Source organism: Lathamus discolor, chromosome 6, assembly GCF_037157495.1.
Source record: "Lathamus discolor isolate bLatDis1 chromosome 6, bLatDis1.hap1, whole genome shotgun sequence".
Lineage (NCBI taxonomy): Eukaryota > Metazoa > Chordata > Aves > Psittaciformes > Psittacidae > Lathamus > Lathamus discolor.
The window spans coordinates 81,236,276-81,253,090 of NC_088889.1; the positions used below are offsets into that span (position 1 = coordinate 81,236,276).

Consider the following 16,815-nt stretch of genomic DNA (forward strand, 5'->3'; position numbering starts at 1 on the left):
GCTCAGTAATTTGGTGGTGACAGGGGTCACATGGCTGATGGGGGGCTCCGGGGCTGGCAGAAGCCATGCAGGACACCCGGGGGTCTGTGGGGGTGCCCCAAAGCCTTATGTGTCGTCCCCCCCCCCGCACTGCCTGCGTGGGGCCACGGCCACGGCAGTGGAGACACGAGCAAGGGGGGCCTGGGCATGGCGTGTCCCCGGGCGGGCAGGATCCCCCCGCCCTTTCCTCCGCGCATCCCCGCTCGGAGCTGGCAGGACAGGTTCTGCCTGGCCCCGGCCCATCCCTCCACGGGGGCCTCTCTGCCGGGGGCTGCGGCATCGTCCCACGGTGCGAGGACACCCGCGACCCCCCCGGGCTGGCGGGGCCGGTGCCGGCAGCCAGCGCTTGGGCATCGCCCGCCTGTTCCGGAGAGGTGGCGAAGGGACCCCGCACCCCTGGCCGTGCCCCCCCATCACTTCCCGGAGCCCCCTCCCACTTGAGGGGGGCGATGCCCAGACGCGCTGCCGGCCTCCTGCCTGTGTGTGGCAGGGACGCGGGTGTCCCCGGGAGCGGCCCCATCGGGGAGCACTTTGGGACCAGGACGGGAGGTGATCGTGGTGTCCGGTGAAGGGGCGCTGGTGATCAGGCTGGGGACCCCGAGTCACCGCATGTCCCAGTCCCCACCGGAGTCACCACAGCCGTGGGTGACATCGAAGCGCCCCCCTTATATACCCCCAAGACGCAGCTCAGCCTGTTTCCATCGTTTGGGGGGTCAGAGAAATCGGGGTTCCCCCCTCCCCTTTTTTGGGAAAAACCTCAAAAAAAGGAATGTTTTGGGGACACAGCAGCACCCCAAAAAAACATATGGGGGGTGACTTCCCCCCTCCCCCGTGTGCCCCCCTATTGCTGCTCCCCGCAGGACCCCCCGGGGCGGGACGCGCAGCGGCCACCCGCGTGTGCAGCGCGGGCGAGGCCCCCCCGCGGCCCCGGGAGGGAGTTTCCCCCCCCCCGCCCCCCCGGTGCGGGCTGCAGCATCCGGGCCGGCCCCGCCACATCCTGCCGCCGGAAGGAGCCGCGGCCCCGGCGCCCCGGGACAACCCCCCCGGGGGTGACGTCATGCGGAGGCCCCCTCCAGGCGTGACGCCAGCCGCTCTCCGTGACGTCACGCGGCTGGCGGGCGGCACAGCTCCTGCGGGGAGGGGGATCCCCCGCCACACCCCAGCTGTGACCCCCCCCCCCCCCCGAGCGGCCCTGGTGCGGGGTGGGGGGGAGGCTCTGGTGGGCACCGCCTCCCGCTGCCCGCATCGCCGCTGGGGGTCCCACCCTGCCCCCGCCGAGCCACGTCCCGGGGGGGGGACAGACAAGGACACGGAGGGGGGGGGGGCTCGACTGTGCCGCAGCGCCCGGGTGACCTTGCACTAGGGGTGTCCCAGCGTGTCCCTGACTGCGTGTCCCCCCACCCCCACTGGGCGGGGCTCCCCCCCGCCGTGCCCCCCGGTGCCCCCCGCGGCGGGGAGGGGCCGGCTCCGGCCCCCGCCCAGCTCCCGCCCGCAGCCGGGGCCGGGCCGGTCGGTGCGGGGCGGCCATAAATCACGGCGGGCAGAGCCCCCGCCCCGCCGCCGCCCTCCGCCGCCGCCGCCGCCCGGGGGACCGGGGAGGGGGGGGCAGAGCCCCGCCGCCGCCCCCGCCCCCAGCCCCTGCAGATGTGGCGGAGCGGCCCGGCGGCCCGGCAGCGGGGGGGCCCGCTCCGCCAAGCCCCGCTCCTCGCCCGCCGCCGGCGCTGAGCCCCCGCCGCAGGTACGATTGCGCACCGGGGACCGGCGCTTTGTCGCGCCGCCGTGCCCGCGGGAAGTCGTGGGGGGAGAAGAGGAGGAGGAGGAGGAGGATGCCGCCAACGGCGGGGGGAGAACCCTCCTGGGAAGCCCCCGCCCCGGCGGGAGCTCCGGGACCTGCCCCGGAGGGCGGGGGGGGGTCTCTGGCTCGGCACCTGCATCCCCCTCGCCGCGGGGAGCAGAGGGTGCGACACACGGGACGTAGCCCCGCTGCAGCCCCGGGACTTGGGGGCTGAGGGGGAAAGCGGCGGGAGCGCGGGGCCCCCCCGGAGGGCACGGGTGGAGGGGGGGTGCCCAGAGGGGGGGGGCAGGGGTTGGCCGTCACCCGCTGTCCCCCCGCTCCCGGGCGAGTGTCCTGACCTTGGCTGTGGGGCGGGGGCTGCGGCGGGACGCGCTGGGTGGCTCCGCCAGTCGCGGCCATCCCGGTGACCCCCCCGGGTGTCCCTGCGTGCGATGGGGTGGCTTTGGCGGGGGCCTCAGGGCAGCCCCATCCGGGCCGGGGGTGCCACCGGTCATCCCCTGACCTCATCGCGGGGAGGGGGGGGGGCCAGAACCGCGGCCTCGAGGGGCCGATGTGTGGTGGCTGAGCTCAGGCTGTGCCGGCACCGACGGGTTTGGGGGCCCGGATGGGGTGACCTGTCTGCTAAGTGCAGTGGGGGCCAAAGGCTGCCACAAATTGTCCCTGATGTCCCCGGCTCCTGCTGCAGGGGCTTGTCCCCTGCCCAGCATGGAGAAACCCCTCTGCAAGCGGCCACCTCCCTTTCCCTGTGCCTTTGTGCCACCCTGCTTGCCTGCTGTCACCACATCCCCTGACCCGGGTCCCCACATCCTGCAGCCTGGGCCCCTACCCCGGAGTTGGATCTGCCGGTGAATGGGGACCAGCCCTGCTCCCATCCCGGCGTGTTCTGCCGTGTCTCCTGGCAGAGGTGGCAGGGTGCGTGCCATAGGTGGCATCACTACTGCAGGGCTGCTTCTCGGAGACGGGGCTTGCCTCAGCCCCCACCCCCCCCCACCGGGATCCCCACGGGTCCCTCTGGGAAAGGGTCCCCATGCACCTGGGAAAGGGGGACTCTGTCACCAACTACACTTGAGGACTGGAGCCAAGGCCACTCCTGGGGACATTGTCTGGAGCTGCCATCAGCCCTTGTGGTGTGGGGTGGTCCGTGCTGAGGGGATGGTGACAAGCCGGAGCCACCAGAAGGATGTGGCGCCCTAGCCCTTACACGCACTGGATTTCAGTGAAGAGTGGCTGTGCCAGTGCTGTCCACAGTGGGACATGAAGGGATGGCAGGTCCCACGGTGGCCTGTGCCCTGACAGCAGCCGTGAGGACAATGACCTAGGCAGCAGTGGTGGTGGAGACCTGAGTGGAAGGGCCAGGTCCTGCCAATGCACCCATGCCACCCGGCACACGGGGCTTCAGAAGCTGCCTGACCGCAGATGCCAGCCTGCCTCTGCCAGCCCTGCCAGAGCCGGCAGCACCGTGCCGGGGATGGGGCTGAGCTCTGCCTGCTCGCAGCGCTGGCGCTGCACCCTCTCGCCAAGCCCCGGGGTCACCGTCCCTCTCGGGGCTTCGAGGGCCTGGCTTTGGCACCCGTCGCCGTTGGCATCCCTCACTCTTGGCATCCCTCTCTGCCGCCGCCGCCGGGAAGTCTCTGCTCCACGGCCCCCCTGCACCGCGCTGGTCCTGGCGGGTTTTGTACCGCAGCTGGGGCTGGAGCGGGGAGCACCCCGGCCATGCCAGCGGCGGGGTGTCCCGGAGGACTGGCACCCCATCGGCTGCACCAGGGTCACCCCGGTTCCGCGGCCGTGCCGGCTGGACGGGCAGTGTGTGGGGACGTGGGGGAGACCAGCCCTGCCGGCCAGCCGGGGGCGGGGGCTACCCCTGCGCACGGGTTCCATCCCAGCGGCCCCCGCCCAGACTGGGAAGCCCCTGGGCCCCGCTCCGCGCTGGACTGGTTTGAACTGGCGCGGCGGGGGGGCTCGCTGGGCGGCCGGAGGGGAAGCTGGGCCGTGGCCGGGCTGGCAGCGCCTGGCGCGGACAGGAGAGGCCGGGGGGGAGCGCAGGGGCCTCTCGCGGGGGCCGCAGGTGCTGGGGCGGCCGAGGCCGAGCCACCTCGGGGCCTGCCCCCGCCCCATCCCGATCCCCGCGGGGCCCCCGCGGTGTCGCAGCCCCAAGCGGGGCCGGTTCCCGGGAGCGGCGGTGGCGGGGCCGCGTGGTTTGGCAGCGCCTGCTCGGGCCGCGCTGGAGCCGTGGCGTCAGCGCCTGGAGGCCCCTTTCCCACCGCCCCGCCCGGGGCCGCCCGAGGGCCCCCACCCGGCACCGCCCGCTCCGGGGACCCCAAACTCCTCACCCTGGGGCCGTGAGGACGCGGCCACCATGGTGGGAGCAGCCGCGACGCCTTGGCCGGCGCCCCCCTGCGGGACCCCCATCTCTGGGGGTTGCTGGGGCCCTACCCTGCTGCTTCCTCGGCGGGGGGTCCCACTGCGACATCCCCCCAGCTGTGGGTCCTGCCCACCATCCGTCTGTCAGTCCTTGAGCTGTGCCAGCACGCTGTGGGGCACGTGGGGGGAGGGTGGCTGGAGCCTGAGAACCATGGGGGGCTTGGGGCAGGGACCTCCTGTGAGGTGCAGTGTGAGAACCCATGAGGGGCAGGGAGCCTGCTATGGGGCAGGCCCCATACCTTTGGGGCCTCAGGAGGGTGGCTCTGACAGAAGGGATGGGACTGTGCTATGGGGCAAGCCCCACCGCTATGGGAGGAGGTGGAGGCTCAGGCTGGGAACCCCCACTGGAGAGGAGGGACCCTGCTATGGGGCAGGCCCCATGGCCAGGGGGATCTCAGGGAGACATCCCCCCCTGCAGAGCAGAGAAGCTTGCTACAGGGACCCCCCCGTGGAGCCAGCCCCACTGCCAAGACGGGGACAGTGCTGCTGGGTCGGGGGAGGTGTGCAGGCAGGGGGTCCCCCACCCCGCCGGCCGGGCCCCATGCCCCCCGCGGCTCCTCCGCATTCCTCAGCGTCTGAGCCGGGATGGACCCTCGCCAGCGCAGGGGGCCCCGCCGGCGGGGCAGGGCGGGGGACAGGCCCCCCGGGGCGGGGGCAGATGGGGGGCCCCTGCTGCCACGTGTGCTGGGTGCGTGGTGCCACCCAACACGGCCCCTCGGCCGCCCTCCCCCTGCCCTGGGCGATGTGGGTGGGGGGAGAGGACGGACATGGGCGCACAGCCGGGACCCGGCTGGCACTGCCGCGGGTCGGGCTCGGGCGCTCGCTCCTGCACCGAGCTGCCCGTTCTCAGCTGCCTGCAGATGTGTAGCAGCAGAGCCATGGGGATAGCAGTTCTGAGGGGCGGGAAGGGAGCTGTGGTATGGTGACACGGGGTGGTCTGCGGTGCAGATTGTCACCCTGGGCACAGTCGTATGGGAGGGCTCTGGTCCCCTACCACATCCTGGGGGGTGTGCTTGCAGGCAGCAGACCCGCAGTGCTGTGCTGTGCCACGCCGTGCCGTGCCATGCAGTGCGGTGCCACACTGAGCTGTGTGCAGGCAGCCCCAGCCTGGCCCCGACAGGCAGTGGCGCTGGCCGGCGGGGAAGGGGCCCCTGCGGGGAGGAAGCTCTGCTGCCTCCGGGGCTGGGGCCAGCGGGCTCGGCCGCCCGGGTCACCGCCGGGCTGGTGGCTGCGACTGCCCTGCTCCGCCACTGGGGCAGGCGCGTGTTGACGGGCAGGCCGACGGGTGAATGGGGGAGCAGAACAGGGACACCGCAGCTCCAAGGCTGCAGGGTTTGGTGGCTGGCCAAGGAGCTGCATTGGCCCCGGTGATCAACAGCATGGAGAGGATAGGCTGGGGACACTGAGGGGCCGGTGGGGGTCCATGGCTGTGCCTTGCCCTTTGCCTGCTGCGGGTGGCCCAAGGAAGGGGGGCCAGCACAGTCCCATGCCAGCACCGCGGCCACCAGCGCCTGCTCAGCCTCCGGCCCGGAGCAGCAGCAGGCATCGCCGTGGGGTCAGGGTGGGGTGATGCTACAGGTGGCCCCGGTGCCCCCCATCACCGCAGTGACCCCTGCGTGTTCCCCACAGCGCGCACCCCATTCAGCACCATGCATTCGCTGGAGGAGCCGCTGGACCTCAAACTGAGCATCTCCAAGCTGCGAGCTGCCCGGGAGAAGCGGGGTGCCCCCGGCACCCGGCCCCGCGCTCCCCAGCGCCCGCACACCCCGCCGGCCGGGGATGGCCGGGGAGGCGGCCGGGGGGGCCGCCGGGCCGGGCCATCCCCCAGCAGCCTCCTGGCACACTCGAGGCTGGTGGAGCCGCGGGATGGGCGCTTCGCCGCTGTGCCGGTGGTGGACCTCAGCCTCTCGCCACGCTCCGGTGCGGAGTCTCCGTCTGGCAGCGCCTCGCTCTCCCCTGAGCGCCAGGGCAGCAGGGACCTGCCCGGGCCCCTCACCCCCCACGTAAGTACGCCTGTGTGCCCCCCCCGGGTGACCCCAGCGATGGGCATTGTGCCTGACCTCGGCAGCACGCCCAGGGCTGCTGTGACACCGACCCTCACTGTGTACACTCATCTAGGGTAACCCCCCCACCCCCAGTGTCATCCCCAGGGTGGGTCCCGTAGGGGTCTGTAGGGTGTTCTGGGGTCTCTGGGGGTCTCCGTCTGTCCTGCAACGCCCCCCTCCCCCGGCTCTGCTCCAGGATTTCCAGTCTCTGCGCTACATCGACGGCCTCCCCAGCTCCTTCCAGTTCTTCCTGCCGCTGGGGGCGGGGGGGGCCCTGCACCTGCCCCCCGCCGCCTTCCTGCCCCCCAGCAAGGAGAAGCGCCTCCCCCCGGAGCTGCCGCTGCCCAAGCAGCTTGTCTGCCGCTGGTCCAAGGTCAGCAGGGAGGGCTGCGGGGTGAGGAGGGGTTGTGGGGCTGAGGGGGGCTGTGCAGAAGCTTTGTGGTGCTGGGGGTGGTCATGGGGGGTTGGGAGACTGTGCAGGGGCGTTGGAGGAGGGAGAAGCTGTCTGGGAGTTGGGGACCATACTGAGGCATTTTGGGGCTTGGGGGTACATGGGGCTGGAAGGCCACGGCAGAGCTCTGTGGGTCTTGAAGGGGCAATGTGGGGCTGGGGGGGCACACAGGGACAGTTTAGGGGTGATGGGGACCTGGGGACTGTGCAGAGATGCCGGGGAGGGTGGTGTGGGGCTGGGGGATTCATGTAAAGGGACATTTCCATCTGCTGGTGTCCCCGCTGGTGCCCACCCTGCTGGGCCCCCTCACCCCCCGCCTCCTGCCCACAGTGTAACCAGTTCTTTGACCTCCTGCAAGACCTGGTGGACCATGTCAACGACTTCCATGTCAAACCTGAAAAGGACGCGGGGTACTGCTGCCACTGGGAGGGCTGCGCCCGCCATGGCCGGGGCTTCAACGCCAGGTGGGAAGGGGGAGCTCTGGAAGAGCTCTGGGGTCCCTGGGGGCTGCTCTGGGTCACCATGGGGGAACAGGAGCCCAGCACTGGGTGCTGTGCAGGGGGAGGTCTCCAGTCACCACCCGTCCAGCATGGGGTGCAGTGTCCTGGGGGGCTGGATGATGGTGCTGACCTGGATGCCCCTGTCCCCTCTCCCCTGATGTCTCCCTGACCTTGGCAGGTACAAGATGCTGATCCACATCCGGACGCACACCAACGAGAAGCCGCATCGCTGCCCCACCTGCAACAAGAGCTTCTCCCGCCTGGAGAACCTGAAAATCCACAACCGCTCGCACACAGGTCAGCACAGGCCACCCTGGGGGAGCGGGTAGGGGGGACACCCACAGGGGACCTGGCAGGGCTGGCCCTGCTCCCCAGCAGACACAGTGCTGTGCCGTCCCGCAGGCGAGAAGCCCTACATCTGCCCCTATGAAGGCTGCAACAAGCGTTACTCCAACTCGAGCGACCGCTTCAAGCACACCCGCACCCACTACGTGGAGAAGCCCTACTCCTGCAAGATGCCAGGCTGCCACAAGCGCTACACTGACCCCAGCTCCCTCCGCAAGCACATCAAAGCCCACGGTCATTTTGTCTCCCCTGAGCACCCGGAGATGCTCAAGGTCCACCCGCCTCCCAAAACACCCCTGGGCTCAGCGGAGGTGCCCTACGTTAACGGGGCACAGCTCGTGATCCCCAACCCCGCAGCCCTCTTTGCTCCCCCGGGGCTCCCGGCGTTGCCCATCCCTTTGGCTCCGGCCCCACTCGACCTCAGCGCCCTGGGCTGCGGGGCTGCGGGTGCGCTGCCCGCCCTGCCCGGCCCTGTCCTGCCCCTCAACGGCGGCCCCTTGAACTTGGCCAAGAGCCCGCTGCTGCCCTCGCCCTTCGCGGCAGGGCTGGGGCTGCCTGTCATGTCGCTGCTGGCCGGCGCGGCCAAGGCTGAGGGGGAGAAGGGCAGCGGAGCTGAGGGGCGACCACCCAAGGTGAGCAAGGGGGCAGAGAGCCGCAAGGAGAGGTGCGAAAGGACGGAGCCGGGACGGCCGCGGGTGCCCCCTGAGAGCCTGGCTCTGCTGCCTGGGGCTGTTCTTGACCTCTCAGCTGGTGTGGGCTCCGGGGGGAGCCCCGAGGCACTGCCCCCGGGCTGGGTGCTCATTCCCCCCGGCTCCCTGCTGCTCAAACCTGCCGCCGTGAATTGAGGGGCCTGACGATGCCCGGGGCCAGCTGACGGCCCTGTAGGCAGACCCTGCTCCCTGGGGATGGGGGGCATTGCCCCCTCCTCCCCACCCCTGCAGTCCCCAAGGGCCTTGTTCATGCTTTTAACCACCACGAAAGAAGAACGAACTCTTCTGAGAAAAGCAATAATCCCTCAGTATCCACAGCCGGCTGCGACCCCACACCCCAGGGGCAGCCATGGGGCAGGTGGGGGTTCAGGGGTCCCCCTGTACACCCTGGCCTGGGCAGCTGGACACGCCGCTATTTATTTCTTGACCAGCCCCTGCCCTGGCAGGGTCCCGCTCGGGCTCATCTGCTGCCACTGACTCCGCGTTTCCCTGCCCAAGGCCTTGGCACCGCTGGTGCTGTGGAGGCTACTCCAGCCTCTCACCACATGGACAGCAGGGTGGCAGCTTGGGAACAACCGCTCCCACAGCCCCAGGCTGTGCCCAGCTTTGTCCACCCTGCCTGGCCGGCATGGCTGCGGACAGTGCCATGGCCATGGCACCCCAATGCTGGGCCCAGCTGGCTGGGCACCCGCCGGCCTGGTATCTGCCCGCATTCCCACTGCTCCACGGCCACCCTCGTCCCTGCCACCTCCCCGGCCCTCCCTGTGACAAGGCACATGGCTGCATGTGCCGCTCGCCACGCTGGCTCCGCGCCGGGGCAGAGCCACCCTGTTTAGCTACATTCATACCTAACCATGTACCGCATGCAGGCAGCGGGCAGCACAGGCGCGACTCCAGGCATCGGCAGAGCTGCTGCCAATGGCACACTGGCAGCGGCTGGTGGGGGTGCCTGCTCCTGCGGATGAGATGTTCCCAGATGAGCCCCCCCAGGTTATGGGGCAGTGCTGGGGCAGGCAGGATGCTGCCGCAGGGCCAGGAGTGGGCAGTGTGTCCCACCTCTGTGCAGCCAAAGCTTGCAGCCACCCCTGGCACATGCAGAGGGGTCCCATGTACTGCTCGCTGCTGGGCAGGACCCTGCTTATGGCCTCCCCTGAACCAGGGCAGGGGTCTCCTTCATCCTGCTCCCTCCATGCTGGAAGGAGACCCCAGCCGTGTGTGCCCTGTGGGGAGCCGGTCTCCCTGCCCTCACCCTCCTTGGGCCGGGTGCTGCCACAGCCCCAGCGTGGCCACAGGCCACCGACCAGGCCACCCCGGCCAGTGTACTGTGTACGTCTCCTCGCTCCTTTGTCAGTTTGTTGTTGCACATTCCAGGACATCAGTATTTTAACGTTTTCGAAGTGCCTTTCTATCGTAGTTTCTGGGTTATTTTTATTTTTCTCCTGTTGGGCTCCATCGCTGTTAGCATAGCGTTTAAGGACTGCAGAAGTAAGAGATAAGCTAACAACTATAACACTATATTCGTCCAGGGGAGAGGAAGTTTATTAAGAAAACAATAAAGTGAAGTTGAAGTAAGTTCCTGTTTCAGTGCATGACCACGGTGATGGCAGCAAGGAGACTGCAGTGGGGATGGAGGGGTACAGGAGAGGGACACAAATCTCAGGGCACAGCTGCTCTGCCTGACTCCCTTGGCAAGTCCCCACACTCCTGGGGCAGCAGCGTGGCACCAGCAAAGCCCTGCCAGGGTCTGTGGGATGAGCCGCAAGTGGAGGTGGCCGCGATGTCAATGTGTCCCACTCAGCCCATCCCAGCAGCCTGCCCGCACAGAAGGGTAACAGCACAGATCTCCTGGTGCTCCTGCAGTACGGAGTGAGAGGTATTTGTGTGCTCAGGCCAGGAGTGTTCAAACCCACCACAAAAATAGCTCCCTGGGAGCCACTTGAGCTCTGGCAGCCCTCTATGCCCTGGGACCACCCATTCTTCCCCAGCTGCCTCCCTCCTCCCCAGCAAAGCCCAGGTTTGCCAGCCCCTTGCAGGGACCAATCCTGATCCCCTCTGGGGTGGTGGGTGATTCCCCTCTCCCAGGGCACAGAGCAACCAGGCCAGGTGCTAGAGTACATGCTATTTATTAGCTACCTATAAGTTAAGGGTGAGGGACATGGGGCACAGGGGCAGCATGGGTCACGTCTCAGCTTTCTGGCTTCTCTCTTTCTCATCCTTGGCCTGGATGCGGAGCTCCTCATCCAGCCGCTCCTTAGCTCTCACCACCTGCAGGACATGGGGACAGGGTGACACATGGGGACAGGGCTGCCCCTTCCCCTCCCTGCCTTATCCGTGCCAATGTTCCAGCTCTGCTCTCCCAAATTCCAGGCAGGGGAAGGTGCTGAGGGCAGGGTTGGGTGCCAGCGCAGCCCCAGCTCCACTCCTCCTTTGGCTCACCTTGGACTGCAGGTAGAAGGAGCCTCCCACTGACTTGTCGTTCACCTTGAACAAGTGGTCGTAGTTCTGCCAAGCAGAAGTTCCCTGTCAGATTCACCTCCTCTGCTCTCCTCAGCCCTGAACCCCCATAGCCTCTCACTCCCCATGGCGGTGCTGGAGGTGACATGTCCCAATCCTGGGATATGACTGGCTTTGCCCGAGTCCCCGGTGGGTCCCCATGCTCCTGGTCGGGTCCCACATCCCTTTCCTGAGCAGCACCACTGAGGAAATGCAGGGGCCAAGCTGGGTGGGCTGCTAATGCCCAAGGCTGCCAGAACCCTCCTCCAGCTAGGGCAGGGAAACCTCAAACTGGGATTAATTGGGCCAAGGACAGGCCCTCACCAGGCAGCAGCCACTGGGAAGCAGGGCCCTGCCAGCACCATCCCCCTCCAGCTCCAAGAGAGCCTCTACCTTCTGAATCTCCTCTGGGTTGAGGTTCGAAACGTTCAGGATCTGCTGAGCTTCCTGGAGGCTGATGCCAATGATCCTGGAGGCGGCAGCGGATTGGGGCCTCTCTGAGCGCCCTCGTGCATCTGCTGCTGCTCGGCTCGCTGCTGGGAGACACTGAGGGTGTGAGTGCCCCCAGCACTGCCCCTGGGGGACGCCCAGGCCTCGGAAGGTCACGGGGCAGCAAAGCCCACAGGCTCTAAGGTGCTCAGCCCTAGTTTCACCCCTTGCCCTCCTTCCACTGCCTCCATCCCATGGGGGTCACTCAGATGAGGTCCCCACTGCTGGGGTGGTGGCAAGAACCCGGGGGGGACACCCATTTGCTGTCAATACCCACAGCGAGCCAGGCTGCAGGCAGGCAGAGGTGGGAAGGGCTGCAGCTCCCGAGTCCTGGGGGAGCATCTTCCTCTGCCCTTGGGGGCTGCAAGGTGTCTCGGAGTCCTGTGGCGGCCGCTGTGCCAGCGCCAGGACGCGGGCGCTCAGGGTCACCCTGCGACAAACCCTGCCCGCAGCCGGGCAGCACTGGGGAGCCCGGGGTTAGGTGTGGGGACGCCCGGCCGGGCACACGGGGCGGCAGTTCCGCTCGTACCTGCGAACTCCTGGCGCAGCGCCCGCATGAAGGCCCGTCCGACCACCTGGGCCCCCACCAGGATGATCTGCGCCAGGTACTTGGCCTGCGGGGACACGCCGCCGTCACCGCCCGGGCCGGGCCGCGCTCCGCCCGGCGCCCTCCCCTCGGGCCCGGCCCAGCCCGTCCTTCTGCCCCGGGGCCCTGCCCGCCCAGCCCCGATCCTTCCAGGCCGCGGCCCGCTCCTGCCCCCCTGCCCGGGCCTGCCCCCGCCCGCCTGGCCCCGGCCCCACCGCCTCCCGCTCCTCTCACCATGTCCCCGCCGACGCTTCCGCCACAGGCGGTCACGGGGTCAAGGAGCGAAGGTCGCAACGGCTACAGAGACGGCGACAGCGCTGGCTGGAGAGCCCCAGCCTTCTCGGTGAGGACAGCGCCCCCTGGCGGCCGCGCCCGGGAGGCCCCGCCGGTGGCGCTGCGCTGCGCATGGTTCCCCCGGTGCCCGGCCCGGGTGTGCCCCGCTCCACTCCGCCTCCCCTGGCCCCGGTTCCCCGCCCCGGAATCACTGTGGGAGACGGGTGCTGCGGCAGCGGCTTTAATAGCGGGGCCTGCCCGCGGCGGGCACGGGGCTCACTGTCCCTGCCGGCCTCCCCTCCGCCGGGACGGGCCTCGCGGCTCCTCGTCCTGTGCTGCGCCCTCGCCGCCGGGCCCGGGCGGGAGCTCCCGGCGTGGTCCGCGGGGTGCCGGGGTCCGGCCTAGTCCTGCGAAGGCCCGGTGGGGTGAGGGGCGCGGTGGGACCGGCCCCGAGGGTCTCACACTCACACGCACCCCACCCCAGCACCTACCCACTCGTCCTCGTCCACCCCCTCGAAGGAGTCCTGCGGCAGCGGGTCTTCCCGGTTGCCCAGCCGGGCCACCATGGCACTCAGGAGCTGTAGGGAGGCAGGGCAGCACCGTGGGGCCGGGGCATCGCCCCCAGCCCGGGCCCCGCGGCACGGGGGGTGCCCCAGCACCCACCTCCTCCTTCTTCTGCTCGTCAGACTTCTCCTCCAGGTACACGGACGCAGGGACGAACTTCCGCGCTGGGGCCTCTTTCGGGGCCTGGCTCACTGGGAGAGCAGCATTGCCGTGGGGCAGGAGGTTCGCCCCATGGCTGACACCCCCTACACAACCCCCGGCCCCTCTGCACCCACCTGGCGTCATGTCTGCAGGCTGCAGGCTGGTGCGGCGCTGCTGCCCGTCCTCCCCCGACAGCCAGGCACTGGCGCTGAGGGCCGGCTCCCACCAGACACGGGTCGACGGGTAGATATCATCCTGGAAATACTCCTTCTGCAGGGCGAGGGGTGCTGAGCAGGGTCCTGCCTCCTGTACCCCCCCCAAAACACAGCCGGGTCCCCGCCACCTACCTTGACACGTGGCACATGGAAAGCCACAGGCTCAAGGGTGCTCTGCCCGAGGCGCAGCGCCCGGGCGAACTCCACCTCCCGGACCTCACACACCGTTTTGGGCAGGAAGATAAAGCCCTGATGGGGCACAGGCATGAGCAAGGTCTGCTGTGGGTCTGGCAGTGCAGGGAGAGGTCAGGGACAGGCAGCACAGCCCCAGTGGGCCCCCCTCACCCCTTACCTTGTGGGGTTCACTGGAGGTGAAGCTGTTGCACTCAAGGAAATAGGGTGGCTCAGGCGTCACCTCGTAGAGGAAGACTCTGGTATCACCCTGGGGACGGAGCAAGACATGGGTTGGTGGGGGATGTGCATGGAGGGTCCCTCCACATGGCTGGGGTGCTGTGGGCAAGTAGCCCCCCAGTTTTTGAGGGTTAAGCCCTCACCTTGCCAGTGAGGAAGACAACGCTGGTATCCTCATCGTAGAAGGGCAGGAGGGTGGAAGGCGCCACGTCAAGGCCAAGGACAGACAAGGGTCCCTTGGGCAGAGCCTGCGTCTGGTACAGGAGGATCCTCCTCTCGCTGCGGCTGCAGGGAGGTGACAGTTTGGGGGGGGCACAGTGTCCCAGTGTCCCTTGAGGACCCCTGCCCTGTGTGTGCCCCTCTTTACCTATCAAAGCCAGACACCAGGAGGTAGTCGCCACCACAAACCCAAACGATGCGTGCTCCGCGGGCCCCCTCAGGACCTGGACCCTCCTGTGTGAGGTCAGCGTCACCCTGTCAGCTTGGAGAGAGCTGAGGGTGCGGGCAGGTGTCCACGGAGGGGTCCCCAGGTCTCCAGCCTGTCCCCAACACCCTGATAGTACCTGTTGAGGCAGAGGGCTGCGCCGTGGCTCATAGAGCCGTAACCGACCATCTTTGCTCACTGTTGCCAGCTTCTTCCCATCAGGGCTCCAAGCCAGGCTGAAGATCTGGGGAGGCAGATGTCCTATGTCCCCTGCTTGGCCAAATGTGCCCCTCACGGGTCCCCAGATGTGTCATCCCTTACCTGATCAGTGTGTCCCTGCAGGCACAAGGCTTCCCGCCCACTGCTCAGCTCCCAGATCCGCACCGTCATGTCATAGGAGGAAGAAACCAGGAGATCGGATGCCACGGGGTGGAAGCGGATGGAGTAGATCTTCTCCGTGTGACCTGGTAAGGTTGAGCAGTGTGTGGCTGTCCCCAGATGAGCTGGGATGTGGATGTCCCCAGGCTGCCTTGTCCCCAGAGTAGGGTGCTTGCTGCACCTCCCTACGTGCTCCTCACCTTGGAGGACAGCTTCAGGCTCCTGCAGTGTCTCCTGCAGCCCTCCCTCCGGGATTCGCCACAGCCGGATCTTGGCATCTTCACCCGCTATGGCACCAAAATGGGTGGGCAGTAGTTAATACAGTGATCTGGAATGCGTGGTGCCAGGGGAGTGGCCCAGTGAACCTCCCGGGGACAGCACACGTACCAACAGCGAGGCGCTGCGGGTTGAAGGGGTCCCAGGACAGGTCAGTCACAGCCACACTGTTCTGGATGGTGGGTATGGCTGCGTCAGGGAGACGGCCGGGCTTGGAGAGCTGTGGAAGAAAGCCAGGTGGTCGCCTGCACTGCACCCACCAGTGCCACACCGGCCACTGTGCTGTGCAGGGGGTACCTCAAGGATGGCGATCTGGCCACCAGCAGAGAGCAGGGGCAAGGCGACGCAGCAGTGGTTGGCGCAGAAGCCGTCACACTCGCCTGGTGTGGTGAGGCTGAGCCCCCGCAGGTTGGTGAGGTGCGTGTCGCGGTGCAGCACCCTGCCCTGTGTGTGCCGGAAGCGGGAGCTGGGCCCTGGCACAGGCAGGGGACAGGTGAGTGCTCCAGGTCCTCCCCCCAGCACAGCCACAGCCAGGGGACAACGAGCCCACCCCGCTGCCTGCTCACCCAAAATGCTCTGCAGTGACTTCTGGCTGGGGCTGCTGGCAAAGCCGCTGGAGGGGCCGGTGCTGGCTGAGAGGGAGGTGGTGGCACTGCCCGGTGAGGCCAGCGAGGATGGTGAGGAGTAGCCACTACCCTCCTATGGGAGAGAGAGCGGCTGGGCAGGAGGTGCTGGCATTCCAGCCTTCCCATGTCCCTGAAGGCCAAGGGTGGTGGGGTTCCCCCAATCTCTCAGCACCCCAGCAAATTCCCCAGCACCCTGTGCTCACACTCTGGTCGGTGTTGGTGTCGGTGTTGGTAGGGCCAGTGTCAACTATGGGACCGATGTTGGCTGCCTGCAGCTGGGTACAGGCAATGATAGGCGAGGTGAAGGTCTCGGTGGGTCTCCGTGCTGGGTGCAGGCTGACCTTCCCCACCTGCTGGCAAGCACAATGGTGGGCAAGGGGCAGTGGCAGCCCCGGCAATGCCACTGGGGATGACACCCCCCAGGTGACACTGACCTGCTGGCTGTCCCCTGCCCACCAGGCCTGAGCACTGTTGGCTGGCAGAGTTCCGGTGCAGTCAGGGAACAGATCCTCATGGAAGTCCTGGACAGACTGTGGGAGAGGGGACATGGTGGGGTGGGCATCCCCAAAACCCCACAGCCTGTGTCCTGCTGCCAGCTGGCACCACCTGGGCTGGGGCACCCCTGTGGCCCACCAGGCACCCCATGGCACCCCAGTCCCTGTGTCTGTGGAGCCCTGTCCCCACAAGCTGCACACTGAAGCCTGTAGGTGTCAGACACTGCATGTCGTTGGGCTGTCTCATGTACCCCTGAACACATCCAGTCTCCCAAACAACACCCAGCACCCAGTATCACCCCTTGCAGCACCCAATGCCCATGCTCTGGCACACAGCCTTCAGCTTTAAACACCACCAGTGTGCCGGATCAAGTACCCAGGATGCCACCTCCTGCACCCAGACTCCACTACCCAACCCCCAAATTCCACCCACTTCAAGCACCTGGTGTTCACGATCTGGCATCCATTACACAACAGCACCCGGCAGGTAGCAAGCACTCAGCGTCTTGCATGCAGCAAATTAACTTCCCAAATATAGCACCCAGCAACCCCAGCCTCCATCACCCACCATCAGCACCCAGCTTTCAGCACATAGCACCCAGGTTTTACCTCCTCTCCTGCTCTCCCCAGGCTGGATCCCCCACACTTGGGTCCCTTTTGTCACCCAGTGCTGGTGAGGTGTCACCCATGAGATGTCACCAGGCACCCGTGAAACAGTGTCACCCGCAGCACCCCTTACCTTGCGTGGCACCACATAGCTGACAGGGACGAGGGCGGTGTCGGTGAGCTGCAGGACGCGGAGCACCTCGCAGGCCATGACGTCCAGGGCCAGGCGCGGCACAGCAGCCAGGCCCCGCGTGCTGCCCTCTGTCCGGCACTGGGTCACTGTTGGGTGGGGGACAGGCAAGGTGGCCGTGGGGCAGGCAGGACCCAGCCTCTGGGGGTGGCCGGGAGCCCAATGTGGGATGTCTCCTGCTTACCTTGGGTGAGTGCCGGCTGCGTGGCTGCCACCTCGAAGCAGTACAGGAAGTTTTCTCCCTGGCAGAGAGGTGATGGGGACAGGGCATGAGTGGGGCTCTGGGGAGCACCCCACCAAAACCCACAGACACCTCCCTGCACCCCACTGCTGTGGGACCTCA

General features: G+C 67.9%; 3 protein-coding genes across 7 annotated transcripts in view; 1 reads left to right on the top strand and 2 right to left on the bottom strand.

Annotated features, from left to right (window-relative positions):
• Positions 1–1,595: 1,595 nt before the first annotated feature.
• GLIS2 (GLIS family zinc finger 2) lies at positions 1,596–9,878 on the top strand. The gene is made up of 6 exons (XM_065684164.1): positions 1,596–1,777; positions 5,885–6,258; positions 6,497–6,673; positions 7,082–7,215; positions 7,430–7,548; positions 7,654–9,878. Exons 2-6 carry the CDS (start codon positions 5,905–5,907, stop codon positions 8,439–8,441), a joined length of 1,572 nt encoding a protein of 523 aa, XP_065540236.1. The 5' UTR covers positions 1,596–1,777; positions 5,885–5,904; the 3' UTR covers positions 8,442–9,878.
• On the bottom strand, positions 9,824–12,246 carry PAM16 (presequence translocase associated motor 16). Of its 2 annotated transcripts, none has more exons than XM_065684172.1 (6): positions 12,109–12,246; positions 11,818–11,902; positions 11,193–11,335; positions 10,743–10,808; positions 10,440–10,571; positions 9,824–10,160 (listed from the first exon to the last, which is right to left on the bottom strand). In XM_065684172.1, the coding sequence occupies exons 1-5, from the start codon at positions 12,109–12,111 to the stop codon at positions 10,485–10,487; spliced, it is 384 nt and encodes a 127-aa protein (XP_065540244.1). In that variant the 5' UTR covers positions 12,112–12,246; the 3' UTR covers positions 9,824–10,160; positions 10,440–10,484. The 2 variants fall into 2 exon arrangements, with proteins under 2 accessions (XP_065540244.1, XP_065540245.1); XM_065684173.1 differs by having other exon boundaries at positions 11,193–11,332; positions 12,109–12,235.
• A 126-nt stretch (positions 12,247–12,372) lies between these two features.
• CORO7 (coronin 7) overlaps positions 12,373–16,815 on the bottom strand; it is a 36,503-nt gene continuing 32,060 nt past the window's right edge. For 2 of the 4 annotated variants that reach the window (XM_065684154.1, XM_065684157.1), the window contains 18 exons: positions 16,657–16,714; positions 16,416–16,561; positions 15,617–15,712; positions 15,386–15,532; positions 15,123–15,255; positions 14,854–15,029; positions 14,668–14,776; positions 14,481–14,567; positions 14,224–14,366; positions 14,042–14,146; positions 13,846–13,931; positions 13,622–13,763; positions 13,420–13,509; positions 13,200–13,343; positions 12,987–13,122; positions 12,811–12,902; positions 12,639–12,725; positions 12,373–12,554 (listed from right to left, as the gene is read on the bottom strand). In XM_065684154.1, the coding sequence (XP_065540226.1) occupies positions 12,549–12,554; positions 12,639–12,725; positions 12,811–12,902; positions 12,987–13,122; positions 13,200–13,343; positions 13,420–13,509; positions 13,622–13,763; positions 13,846–13,931; positions 14,042–14,146; positions 14,224–14,366; positions 14,481–14,567; positions 14,668–14,776; positions 14,854–15,029; positions 15,123–15,255; positions 15,386–15,532; positions 15,617–15,712; positions 16,416–16,561; positions 16,657–16,714 (1,983 nt within the window). In that variant the 3' untranslated portion in view covers positions 12,373–12,548. The remainder of the gene's footprint in view (positions 12,555–12,638; positions 12,726–12,810; positions 12,903–12,986; positions 13,123–13,199; positions 13,344–13,419; positions 13,510–13,621; positions 13,764–13,845; positions 13,932–14,041; positions 14,147–14,223; positions 14,367–14,480; positions 14,568–14,667; positions 14,777–14,853; positions 15,030–15,122; positions 15,256–15,385; positions 15,533–15,616; positions 15,713–16,415; positions 16,562–16,656; positions 16,715–16,815) is intronic. The other 2 variants (XM_065684155.1, XM_065684156.1) reach the window with 2 other exon arrangements.